The 12,842-nt window shown below is 35.1% G+C and overlaps 1 protein-coding gene across 1 annotated transcript in view; it reads left to right on the top strand.

The window, feature by feature from the left end:
* The window catches only part of amon (prohormone processing protease amontillado), a 210,908-nt gene extending 198,839 nt beyond the window's left edge, over nt 1-12,069 (top strand). Inside the window, exon 13 of the mRNA XM_072523666.1 lies at nt 8,500-12,069. Coding sequence (XP_072379767.1) covers nt 8,500-8,661 — 162 coding nt within the window. The 3' untranslated portion in view covers nt 8,662-12,069. The remainder of the gene's footprint in view (nt 1-8,499) is intronic.
* Nucleotides 12,070-12,842: the final 773 nt, after the last annotated feature.

The following is a 12,842-nucleotide window of genomic DNA, read 5'->3' as shown; positions in this document are numbered from 1 at the left end:
AACGTGATGAAAAAATTATTCGTTGATCGTGTGAACTATTGTGACACGAAATTGCTCAATGTCATTGATGAGGATGATTACAAAAATTGCCTCAGAATGAACAACTTCACTTTTTCGCTGTTGCTGGAAAAAGTTGGTCCACTCATTTCCAAAAAAGATACCGTCATGCGTGAATGTGACAGCCTGCTCTGGCTGGCCTCTGCACTTCTACCAAAAAGCTTAATTCATTGTAGTGCACCCAATTAGGCACGTACACTTCGTCTGTTCCGGTACCAGTTCCACTTTCACTCACTTGAACTTTTTATATTCTCTGAAGAAGATAGAACGTAGAGAGTCAATTTTTTTACGCACAGAAGCTACATTGGCCGTGTTTTTGTACTTCGACATTACATTCAGCAGCTGTTGTTGGGCTGTTTTTCGCGCATTTCAGTTCGCATATAAAGCACTACCGCTATCCCACAAACAGAAATTATCTCTGTAAACATCGATAAATTCGGAAATTCCTTCACTGTTCATTACGAAAGGCGTGAAGTAGATACGAAAGTTAGCGTTATAATGAGTTAATAATCGGTCGATATGTATGTTTAAAATTAGGTTTCGTTTCTCTAGTTATTTGTCTAAGGCTGAACTAATTAATTTTTTCGACTCTTGATTTTTATGACTTTTTAAGATGTAGGAAAAAATTATAGTTTTTAAGGATTTGTGTAGGTATATTCTATTTTAGAAAGAAATAAAAACTTGTTTTAAACTGGAGCTGGGATTTATTTTGTTGTGTGTTTGCTGTATATTTTTAATAGGAATAATTTTTCGTGCAATTGAAAGTTATTTTCTATTATTTATTTGCGAACTAGGGATCTTTGCTACAACTATGATTTAATTTTCGTTGTTTGTTGATAATTCTTCTGTAGCCAATCCGAAGTGTTGGAAATTTTACCCGTGTGGAACTGTCCGAAATAGATCTACAGAAAGGAAAATGATTTACCCTAACAAAAAGTAGATGATGATTAAGGATCGTGTATTTTAATAATGGTAATTTTCGTGCAATTGAATGTTTATTTTCTATTAATAATTTGCGAACTAGGGATTTTTGCGTAAAGTAATTCATAGAAATCTCAAACGTAACAGGTGCCGAAAGTCAACTGACCGAAGAAATTTTCGATCCGACCTGTAATCTGACTTCCAACTTCACCATTCACGCTCCGACTTCGTCGCCAGTCGGAAGTCGGACCTTCAAGTCGTCCCACTAGATATTCCGACTACCACTAGTTGTCCAACTAATCCAACCAGCCCACTCACGGTCCGATTTCAGATCCAACTGCAGAAGTTGGACCACTAATCCGTCGTTTTATCTATTCAAATGTATAAATAATTATTTCCTATTTCTTATCTATTTTTTTGGCGGACAAGTAAATAGAATCAACATCGTTTGTTCTTAAATTTCGTCCTAATCTGCTTAGAATATTAAATTTACAATACTTCTAAAGAAATCAACCAAAAATATTGTTAGATAGCTTCGAGAACGGTATATTAGAGGCCATTTGAGTCGTCTATTATCAAAGGCGACAATCTCCATTAGTTTGTCAAACTGAGTTAAATTACGGAACGTACAGGTTAACTCATGGCCTCTCAAAAAAAACATTTCGGTCATTATCATGCAAGCAAGCAATTTAATTAAACCCAGCCTGTGAGACATGTTCACCCCTAAGAATTACGTTCAGGTGTAACAATTCATTAGAGCGAGATGTATTAACTCGAGTAAAAACAGGAGTCACTCCACCGCGCTCTAATGCTCCAAATCATCTCTTTCTCCCCTATAGCACTCTGATGCGCGATAGGGGCACAACCATCAGCCAATAGAATACAGAATAGAATATAGAATATACAGCCCATAGAACCCCAATCTTACTGTGGCTTATCCGCGAACTAAAATTGTTTACTTGGGCCTCATGTCTCCACTCTGAGCTAGGCTCAGTTTGGCGACTTGGTACTCAAGGGGTTGGGCCCTACGTGCCTGGGTTTTTGGGTTTTTTTTTGTTAGTTTTTTTTGTTGGCTTGCGCCGGTTTTTGTTAGTATTTTTTAATTTTTTTGGTAGCCGAGACCGTTTTTGTGTGTTTTTTGATGTTTTTTTTGTAGGTAGCCCTGAAACAAAAAGTCATAATTAGTACAATATCTATATTATAACATTGAAAAATATATACAAATATGTGACAATATAACAATATAGAGTTTGTCCACTTAGGGCAACTGGGCCCACGTTTTGTGCGTTGTTGTTGTTGTTTTTTGAAGTGATTTCTCTCTGGTATGTTTGTTGATTTTCTCTCTAGTATTTTGATTTTATTCTACTATTTGTTGTTTGGGTCTTTTGTGCTTCCATCTGTGGAAAGCGTAATATCTCATGATCTCTCGCAATATGTGACTGGGATGGTTATCTATCTCCGCGAACTTTGTCCTTGCTTTTTCCTTCATTATATCAGTCACTCTGATTTGTTGTAGTTCTCTGAAGAGGAATATTTCTGAAACGTATCTCGGTACGTTGACTGCTTCTCTTAGGCTGTTATGTGCCGCTTGTATTTTCTTTTTTGTTATATTAAATATGTGTCCCTATGCGAGAGATGCTAGTATAGGAAGAATTATACTATTTATTAATCTTATTTTAGTTTTCATTCTAATTTTTTGCTTTTTCTTCCTGCTAGGCCTCTTATTGATGCTCTTGTCATGTTGGCTTTTTGTATTGTAGCGTCTACATGTTTGCTAAACTTTAAGCCTTTGTCCATGATTACTGCGAGGTATTTTGCTTCGCTTTTCCACTCGATGGGATTGTCTTGCACAATCACCTGTTCTTCTTGTTGTTGGTGCCTCTTTTTGAAAAGTACAGCCTGTGTCTTTTCGGAGTTTATAGCAATTTTCCATTTTAAACTCCATTCTTCTATGTCATCTAGCGCTGTTTGTAAGTTGTTTACCGCTATGTCTACATTTCTGTGTTTGACCGCTATCGCTGTGTCGTCGGCATAGCGGCTTAGTACTGTACCTGGTGTTCTAGGTATGTCTGCTGTGTATATCGTGTACAGTATAGGTGACAGTACCGCTCCCTGTGACACTCCAGCCTCCGGGTTCCCGAGTTCGGATAGAACTTGTCCTATTCGAACTCTGAAACTACGATGGATCAAGTACGAAGAGATTAGTTTTGTCATCGCTCCGCTGTAATCGCATCTTGTCATTTTGTAGATCAGTCCATTATGCCAGACTCTGTCGAAAGCTTTGCTTACATCTAGGAAGGCAGCTCCTGTGTATTGTTTATTATTAAATCCAGCTGCTATGTACTCTGTTAATCTGAGTACTTGTAGCTCACTGGAGTGTTCTGATCTAAAACCAAATTGGGCTTCGGGTATTATGTCTAGTCTGTCTGTTTCAGCTTGGAGTCTGCTGAGTATTACTCTCTCTACAATCTTGCTAATTGCAGGTAGCAAGCTTATTGGCCTGTAGTTTTGCGGAAATGTGCTGTCTTTTCCGGGCTTTGGTAACATTATGACATGGACTTCTTTCCATCTGTTTTTGAATTTCTTGAATCTTAGCATCGCATTGATTATATTTGTTAAATATACTATGGCTCTCGCTGGTAAGTATTTTAGAGCCCTGTTCGTTATTTGATCAGGACAAGGTGCCTTTTTCGGCGAGCTGTTTTTAATTAGCTCGTTTAACTCCTCCGGTGATCTAGGAGGGATAATTTCGTTTGGATTTTCGGGTCTTTCTCTTTGTCTTTCGACTTTTTCTATGAAGTCGATGTCCTCGTCTGGGTGGTATTTTATTGTACACTCTCTGCAGAGAGTACTCCTCATTACTTTTGCTTTTTCCACTGTAGTGTAGACTATTCCGTTTTCTCTATGTAACGGAGGTATTGGCTTTCTGTCGTTTCTCAGTATTCTCTGAAGCCTCCAAATATTTTGCATATTTGGTCCTTGTTCCTCCATGTCGTGTGTTATTGTAGTGCTGTTTTAACCTCTCTGTTTAATTTATTTGCTCTATTTTTGTCCGCCTGGTTCCTTGTACTTTTTGTTGTCTGCTTTGCTCTGTTCTTTTCCCTTATCAATTCTTTTATTTCTTGCGGTATATCCTAAAATCTTTCCGTGTGCATTTCTACTTCCTCTTTTGTAGTGCTGTTTCTGAGTGCTTGTTGGATATGCTGAATGGAGTGCTGAATTCTATTTCTCGTGGGTTGTCTATCACTGGAACTATGTTTATTCCAGTGCTCACGAGTCTTTTGAAGTTCGTACACTTTGTTTTCTTTTTAACGCTTTTGATTGTACTTTCCTCTACCCACGTTCCTAGTTCTAATAGGATGGGGTTGTGGTCCGTTGTGCTTTCGTTTAATATTTGTTATTCTGTTTGTAGTCTTAGGTTTCTTGCTACTACAATGTCTATGTGTGTAGGAAGTCCGTTTCCTGGGTAGTGATTTGGGTCTGTAGGGCCATCACCATAACGTCGTCGTTGTTTTCTATGTATGTGTTTAGTAGTCTTCCATTTCTATTCGTAGTGGTCATTATCATAGTCGACTAAAAATAAGTGTAATTATACGAACAAAAGATCATTCATCTTCAAAAACGGACATAAAATATGAATATTACTTTCAAACATACAACTCTCTCATAGCCAATCAGACGGCTCGCTGTGATTAACATGATTTTATTTTATAATCACACTCACACTTTATACTTAAATATACACTTAAATAACTAAAACAAACAGTGTACATATTTGTTTTTGTTAAATTATATTCGTATAATAGATTATCACAAAATAATAATGGAACAAGTTTTAAATCATCACCAACTAATTGTAGAAAACGTCCTAGAGAGTCTGAAAACTGGAAAGTAAATAAACAAAAAAAAATATGGTAACTAATACGAGTCACCTAATGATATAAGTTTTATAACATAAACATCTTTATTTTTTCTACCAATTTTTCTGTGCAACATTATCAATGAAAGACGTTAATAACACAATAATAAAATTGCACAATAATAATTTTAAATTGCACAATAATAAAATATTGTGCAATTTAAAATGCTCGCAGACGTAAAAGACCAGAGTTTTAGACCAAAAAACCAAAGTAATGCACAAAAACAACATGCAATCAAATTAATATACGCTGAGAATCTAATGATGTAGTAAGAGTTTGTCAAAAAGGAAATAAAATTGGAAATTTTAGGAATTACTAAACATAGATTATCGTACTTTATGAATACGTTTGTCAAGTCTGGAGGAACTCTTTGGGAGAACAGAGGCGGCGACAGAAAATCAAATTTTTTTCTGGCTCATAAAGATTCAATCGCAAATTTTATTATTTCTCTTAAATACACAGAATCGCACGACTGTAGATGTAAAACTCAAAAGATAATATTTTCAGTGTGATTTAAATGTGAAAATAGTGTGTAAAATGTACCAAGAATCTCTATTAGAAAATGTAAAAGCCTTATATTTTAGAAAAATGTTTGATACCAACTTTAATATTGGATTTGGTACACCTCAAAAGGATGCCTGGTCTACCTATACAAGCTTGACAGAAAACATAAACAAGAAGGTGATTGTACTAAAAAACAACAGCATATTACAGAGAAATGAGTTCTCTCGTTAAAAGCACAAGCATTTTACAGGTATCTTAAGGAAACAGACGAAAATGTTATTATTTTTCGTTTTGATTAAAAAAAAACTAGTACTGCCAAAAGTGGCGGACCAGTCAGCATATTACAGCAGGCAACTTTATATTTACACAACTTTTTAATAGTTCAAGCATCGTCCATAGACCAACTGAGTCAACAAAATGTATTCTCATATTATTGGACTGAGGATGTACATAGCAAGGAATCCAATAAAGTAAGCTCAGCAGTTTACCACATATATAATGAGACGAATTTTGGAGATGCTAAGATATTAAGGTTGATAGTGGATGGATGCGGAGATCAAAATAAAAATACAATTGTTGTTACTATGATTATGATGCCACAAATGGTTCCATGAGACTAGAACATCTATCGAAAACGTGGAATTAATATTCCCTGTGGTTGGTCACTCTTTTATGCATCCTGATCGGGTAGCAGACTTAATTAAGAGAGATATACGAGAAAAAAAATACTATTATTTCATCCGCGAAATATACCAGTTTTTTTAACCAATTTACAAGCGTAATTAATGTTGAAAGAGATGTGCCTATGTACGACTGGAAAAATATCACGGAAACTTGTAGCCAATGTCTTAGTGCACGGCACGTTTCATATTTACTAAATCTCAGTCAGCAAATATATTGGTGCAAGGAGAAATAACTTAGATCGGTACACCGAAAGGAGTTCTAAAAAAAGAGTAACACCGGCTAATATTAAAATAACACTAATCCAACCTCGATTAGTGGCACTGAATCCATTAAAATTAAAGGATGTCAATAATTTATTTAAAAAACATTACGGGGAAAACTGGAAGCAAGATGAAAGTTTATGTTATTTTAAGAATATCATAAACCCAGCAAATTCCCAAACTTCGCACAGCACATCGCACCGCACCTAGCCTTGACCAAAGCCTCGCTGAAGCAAAGTAAATACAAGCATTGCCGTAAATGCGCGTAGCCACAACGACGCACCGCTCCTTCCTTCGCACATTGCTGGGTACCAACGCCTCGCCTACGTAAATTGAGCTTAGTATTTTCTGATCTTCGCACATCCCACAGTGATTGTGATTATTCTAGGGATGGATAAAGACAAATTAATTAGTTGTGTGTTTAGGTTGTGTTAAAAGATGAAGTTTCGTATTACAGTATTGCAATTATTAGATAACAAAATTCCGTCAACCACACAACCTACTGGCCCACAAAATACTGCTCAGGCAAATGTTTATCACGATAGTCAAAAAAGCATTGAGAATCTTTTCTAAGGTCTTTATAAAGGTGGTGAAATTTGCCATAGTAAATTCGCTTGTTATTTAGATGATGCACCGCTATTTTTGTTTGTTCTCTGCATAAACACCATGTCTTAAGATTAGAATTTAAAACAATGCTTTCTTCGTCCGATGAAGAGAACGACGACGACATGATTAAAGAAACAGAATAAATGTGCGGTGCACAGTGCGTCAATACGGCCACTAATGTGCAAAGCAATGGCTAAGCTAGGTGCGGGGTATATGCTGTGCGTTGTACTATGCGATGTGCGGTGCGCCGTTGTGGCCGACCCCTAGACATTACTTGGTATCGAAAACAGCAGTCTCCCCTACGTTTGGTTTTATAACCGAAAAACTCTAAATTTGACTATCAAACTCGAAAATCTGAATTTTATTTTCACGAATTTTTTATTTAGTTTTAACTAAAACACGTTACAACTAACGAAAATCGTTAAAGCAAATCCAATGTTATGATCTGTCAAGAAATTTTTAATAGCAGTGGAAAATGTCATTGTGAGGAGATTGTCGTCTTTAATAATATATGACTCATTTGAGCTCGACATAAATATTTATTAAATACATCCTGCTCATTTAATTGTTTCAACGTCGCTGCAGAACTATAGCAAAAAGATAACCATAAGTATTTAAGCCAGACAGAGTACGTCAAAAAGTCAAAAAACTTTTATGGGGTTACGATAAAAAAAAATTAATAAATCTCTTTGAAAATACATTGTGCCTAGCTTCGTACAAAGATATTTTTATCTTTTTTCTAGCATTTTTATGTATAAGGCCATTATGTATTATGTATGAAAAATGCGCAATTTTTGCATGTGTCTTATATGTGCAGAAAAGTCTTATATGTATAGATTTCCACTAGCTTAAATAATAAAGAGTTTTATCTTTGTCACTCAAACTATTACACATATCCAAATTTTTGGCAAGAACTAATTATCATATTAGCAATGGCATGCTTAAATTTTTAGGTTTTAAAGCGGAAAAACAATTAAAAATAAAATCAAATTAACTTACAATGTTGCTGCAAATGGAGCAGTATGCCATGTCAGAGTACATATAAAGCTCCTTGTATTTCTTAATCCAATTAAGAGCACAGTTAGTTTTAGACATTTTTACGAATGTTAAGACATAATTATTCAAGCACGAACTACGAACGCATCTAATCCTCGTCCGTCTATTTTCTAATGTTTCTAAAATGCCGAATATTATCTATACCTTCTAAAATTTCCAACAACAGATTTATATTTTCCCATCTCATACAGTCATTAAGGGGATTATATTGTATATTTTATACCAAACTACGAATAATATGTATTCCTCCTTGTTATTAAAGGGATTTTAACATATTGTAAAATATCAAGAACATTTAAATGGATTTTATTTAAATATGAGCATTAGTTTTGTGTTTTTATGCATTTTACTTAGATTTATTTAAAAATATGCAACAAGTTTACTAGTTGCATAAAATATGCAACGTGTGCTCTGTACATATTTTGATAAATCTGGTTGTAATATATTAAAGTTAATATTATATAAATACTTTAATTTTAATTTTCTTCCAGGTAAAGTTTAACTCACAAATTCCACAAAGAGGTTACTTAAAAGAATGGTCCCTGATGCTACACGGTACCAAAGAGCCACCCTATACAGAACTACCGGTACTCGACCCTCATTCCAAATTGGCGATTGTCAAGAAAGCGCATGAAAGTAGGAGCAAAATGTAATATGTTAAGCGCCCAGTATTTTTTTATTTTCAACATGTACTCTGTCCTACAATTTCGAGCTTATCTAAGTCGCAATAAGCATCAATAAAGTTAATATAAATTCAATTTAAAAAAGTTAGTCGTTTAAAACAAAATAAGAGTATTTTAAATAAAAGAGGTAAAATAATAATACGAAATAGTACAGTTTTTCAAACAACTAAGTAAATATTCCTTAATATTAAATGATTATTCAAATGATTTAGCAACAATGAAAGGTATAAGCGTTATCAAGAGAAATTAGTTACTACGGTTTTTTTATATCCTTAGATAATAATTATTATCTTTGCAATATACTTTATTGGAAGAAAGACAAACGCCTATTTAAGGAGACAAAAATAAGATATGTCAAAACAAAACAGAGAAATGTAGAAGAGAGTAAATCAATAAATCAATAAAAAATAAAATTAAATCAGTAAAAGAATAAAATCAAATTGTGAAGAAGAAAAAATAGAAAAATACGATAGAGCCAGCATAAAAAAGAATAAAGATATAAATTATGAATAATTGTGGATAAATAGCTAAAAATAGGAAACTGAATCGATGCAGCCGAATAACAGTCACTGTGAGACATTGTTAGAATCCATTTTTTAACCCTCCATCAGGCGCGCGCCTTAGACTTACGCTATTGATCGCACGTATAAATTTTATCTAACGTCTGGCGGGCTGTTGGATTTTTTTTAACAATTTTTATGAAACAAAGTAAGTATTATCATCCAAGATGGGCAGGACATCTGGCAAGATCACAGCAGAACAACCCTCCTAGAAAAATCCTTATGTCACAACCTGTGGGAAGTAGAAATAGGGGTAGACCAAAACTCAGATGGAGGGATGGTGTAGATGAGGACGGTAGACAAATAGGCGCAGCAAACTGGCACAGTTGGCAATGGATAGAACTGACTGACGTAATAGACTTGGGAAGGTCGAGGCTCTTTTATAGCACCAATGATGATGATGATGAAGTATTATCATTACAAAAAAATTGTAACATAAAACCTACCTACTCATATAATAAACAATAATTTTTTGACATTTTGCAATAGTTTAATTTTCCTCACATCACAGGTTTTACATCTTAAACAAATGAACACCGTTTCGGACGTGTGTTCTTTACACAATGGCGTTTGAAATTGATCATATTTATTCTTGTGAATCTAGTTTTTCATATTGGATAGAAACCACATATTGGTTTAGTCTGTATATTTTGGGAAATTTCGGTAATGTTGTTTTCCATTCCGGCAATTGCGCTAATCTTTTGCCGGAGGAGAATTGATAAGGTCTGTCAAAAAAGCTCTTTTCATCATATGCTGTTTTATTAGCTCCTTTGCTAGTGATATAATAAAATGACGCTTTGCTACAAGCTTGCTCGTATTGGTTGTATCTATGATTTGAGAGTAAAATTGTAAAATGTAACCACTTCCGGCTTATTCTCAGCCGAATCCTTACCTATTTTATCACTGTCATGAAACGTTGTAAACATAAGGACATTTTTCTTAGGGACATACATACGATGGAGTACAATTATTTTTTTCTATTACGTAAGCACACATTGAAAGGGCTAATTTCTCACTTAAACGAATTCTTTCAGTATTTCCCTTTTGTTCTTGCGCGAGGTACCACATAAGTTAATTTGTGAATATGATACAAATCGTTGGCAAGTAGAATTGAATTGAAATAATTATCAGCCGTTATTTTCCTTCCTGATTTGTCTAAATGTTTTAAGTCTTTTTACGACACTGGCTGCATCATTTGATAATTGGTAAGGTCCAGGAGGTTGCTTTCCCTATTGTGAACGTAAAAGGTACTTGCATCAGTAAGACTTTTATTCCATACTTCGCTGGTTTGTTATTGATATACTGACGGAAGCAACAACGTTTTCTTAACGCTTCCAGCATTTCATCAACGGTAACATATTGAGCAGGACTGTTAAACCATCAAAAAGACTTCAAGTGGGTGATAGGTTATCTAGGGTCGACCTTTCATATCTGCTGTTGTGGTCGTCGAATCTGATTGCTCGCTAAAGTAAATGGAAACGTTTTTCGGACATTGTAGCTGGAAAATAGTCTGCTGCTTTGTTTACATCTGCTAAATAAAGCAATCCTATAAAAGCCATTATCTTTTCTAAATTAGTAGGTAAACAATCCCGAAGACGGGTATAGAATGAGGAACGTCATTCATAGAGTTTCTGGTTTGTAAAAGTAACTATTTGAGCGACAATATCTATAGGAAAATATTCAATTCCTTTTACACTTTTAACTTATCTACCTTACCTAACTTTTGACCTACTACTCCTGGAAGTTTAGTGACAATATTTGGACGGCGTGTTTTAGTTGGAATAAAGTTGGGTTTATGCTTTAGCCACTGGGTGCCATCTTTCCCAATAAATTGAGGCCCCAATTTGCGGATTAATTCTAGAAATATTGTCAACAGAAACTTTTTCTTCCTCTTTATCACTGAAGGAGTGTTCATTATTAATGTGTAAACTATGCTCCGAAATATGATCATCAATATCTTGATCAGATTCGAACTCTGACGGAACTTCTTCGTACCATTTTAGCCGGAGTACCTCTGTTGTTGGTGACACCGCCATCTATAAATATATTTACGTACATTAAATCTAAAATTACATAAAATTATTAACGCTTACCTAAATAAAAAATTTATATAAAAATTCCTTTATAAAAGGTATAATATTAAATACCTTATCGGGCTACATCACGGAATTGAAAACTGATAGATTCGGACTGATGGCAACTGAGTTGCTATCAACAAGTCCTCGTAGACACTTCGTCTCAGGACTAGCAACCTCCAGTGGAGTGTTATCTATTCCTGTTGTAAATTAAACATCATAGTTTATAAAGTTAAAAGATGTAACAAAGTTAATGATATGAGATGGAACATTTAAAGGATATTTACCCAATCATTTAGTGGCTTCAAACATGTACATAAAAATAGCACTGATGATGGAATATTAATTCCGAAAACGTTATGTGATGTAGCCCGATAGGGTTTTTAATATTATACCTTTTATAAAGGAATTTTTAAATTAATTTTTTGTGATACATGGTATACAGCCAGCTACAGGAATTTAGTTTGCTTGTGGAGCTTACCTAAATATTGAAATGACTCAGATCATTAAATTTCATAAACGCGAAAGGTCGCGTCGTTAGGTTCTGTACACATGAGGGCGAGTGCGCCGATGAGCGCACGTTAGAAAAAAGTGATACTGTACACATGACAGCGCTTATCGTCGCGATTTACCAACGTAGTCTTAAGGTGGGTACACATATGCGAGCCAAACGGTATACGTACCGTACGCGTACAGATCCTTGAAAAATATTCTACATCGTACTGATCACATACTTATCTCGATCCATGGAAAGCGACAAACTAACAACGAACACACTTGTGCGAAATAATTCATTTTATTTATAATTTGGGTACTGATTTATGTTTCTGTTTTTGCTTGTTTAACAAAAATAAAATGTACAATAATCAGTTTACTGTTTTCTCACGTCTCTCTAGGAAGGAACACGTCATGCACACAATGTCGATTTGATGAGACAATAAAAATGTTCGCTGCGTCTAGTAAGCGCCGTCCAAACTGAAAGACGAGCTTCCTTTGAAGTCGTGGAATAAACCGCAACAATTTGGTTTGCGACGAGTCACGATGAAACAGTACGCAAGCGGTTTTTTCTGCCGTACACATTAACGAATATAGCGTTCGCATACCGTATGCATACCGTTTGGCTCGTATATGTGTACCGACCTTTAGATTTTACCTAAGAATTTTCACATACAAGAACAATGAACAGTTGCGCGTTAAGGTCGGTACACATATACGAGCCAAACGGTATGCATACGGTATGCGAACGCTATATTCGTTAATGTGTACGACAGAAAAAACCGCTTGCGTACTGTTTCATCGTGACTCGTCGCGAACCAAATTGTTGCGGTTTATTCCACGACTTCAAAGGAAGCTCGTCTTTCAGTTTGGACGGCACTTACTAGACGCAGCAAACATTTTTATTGTCTCATCAAATCGACATTGTGTAAATGACGTGTTCCTTCCTAGAGAGACGTGAGTAAACAGTAAACTGATTATTGTACACATTTTTATTTTTGTTAAACAAGCAAAAACAGAA

This window comes from Diabrotica undecimpunctata, chromosome 2 (genome assembly GCF_040954645.1).
Source record: "Diabrotica undecimpunctata isolate CICGRU chromosome 2, icDiaUnde3, whole genome shotgun sequence".
In the NCBI taxonomy this organism is placed as follows: Eukaryota; Metazoa; Arthropoda; class Insecta; order Coleoptera; family Chrysomelidae; genus Diabrotica; species Diabrotica undecimpunctata.
This window is presented reverse-complemented; position numbering and strand designations above follow the sequence as displayed.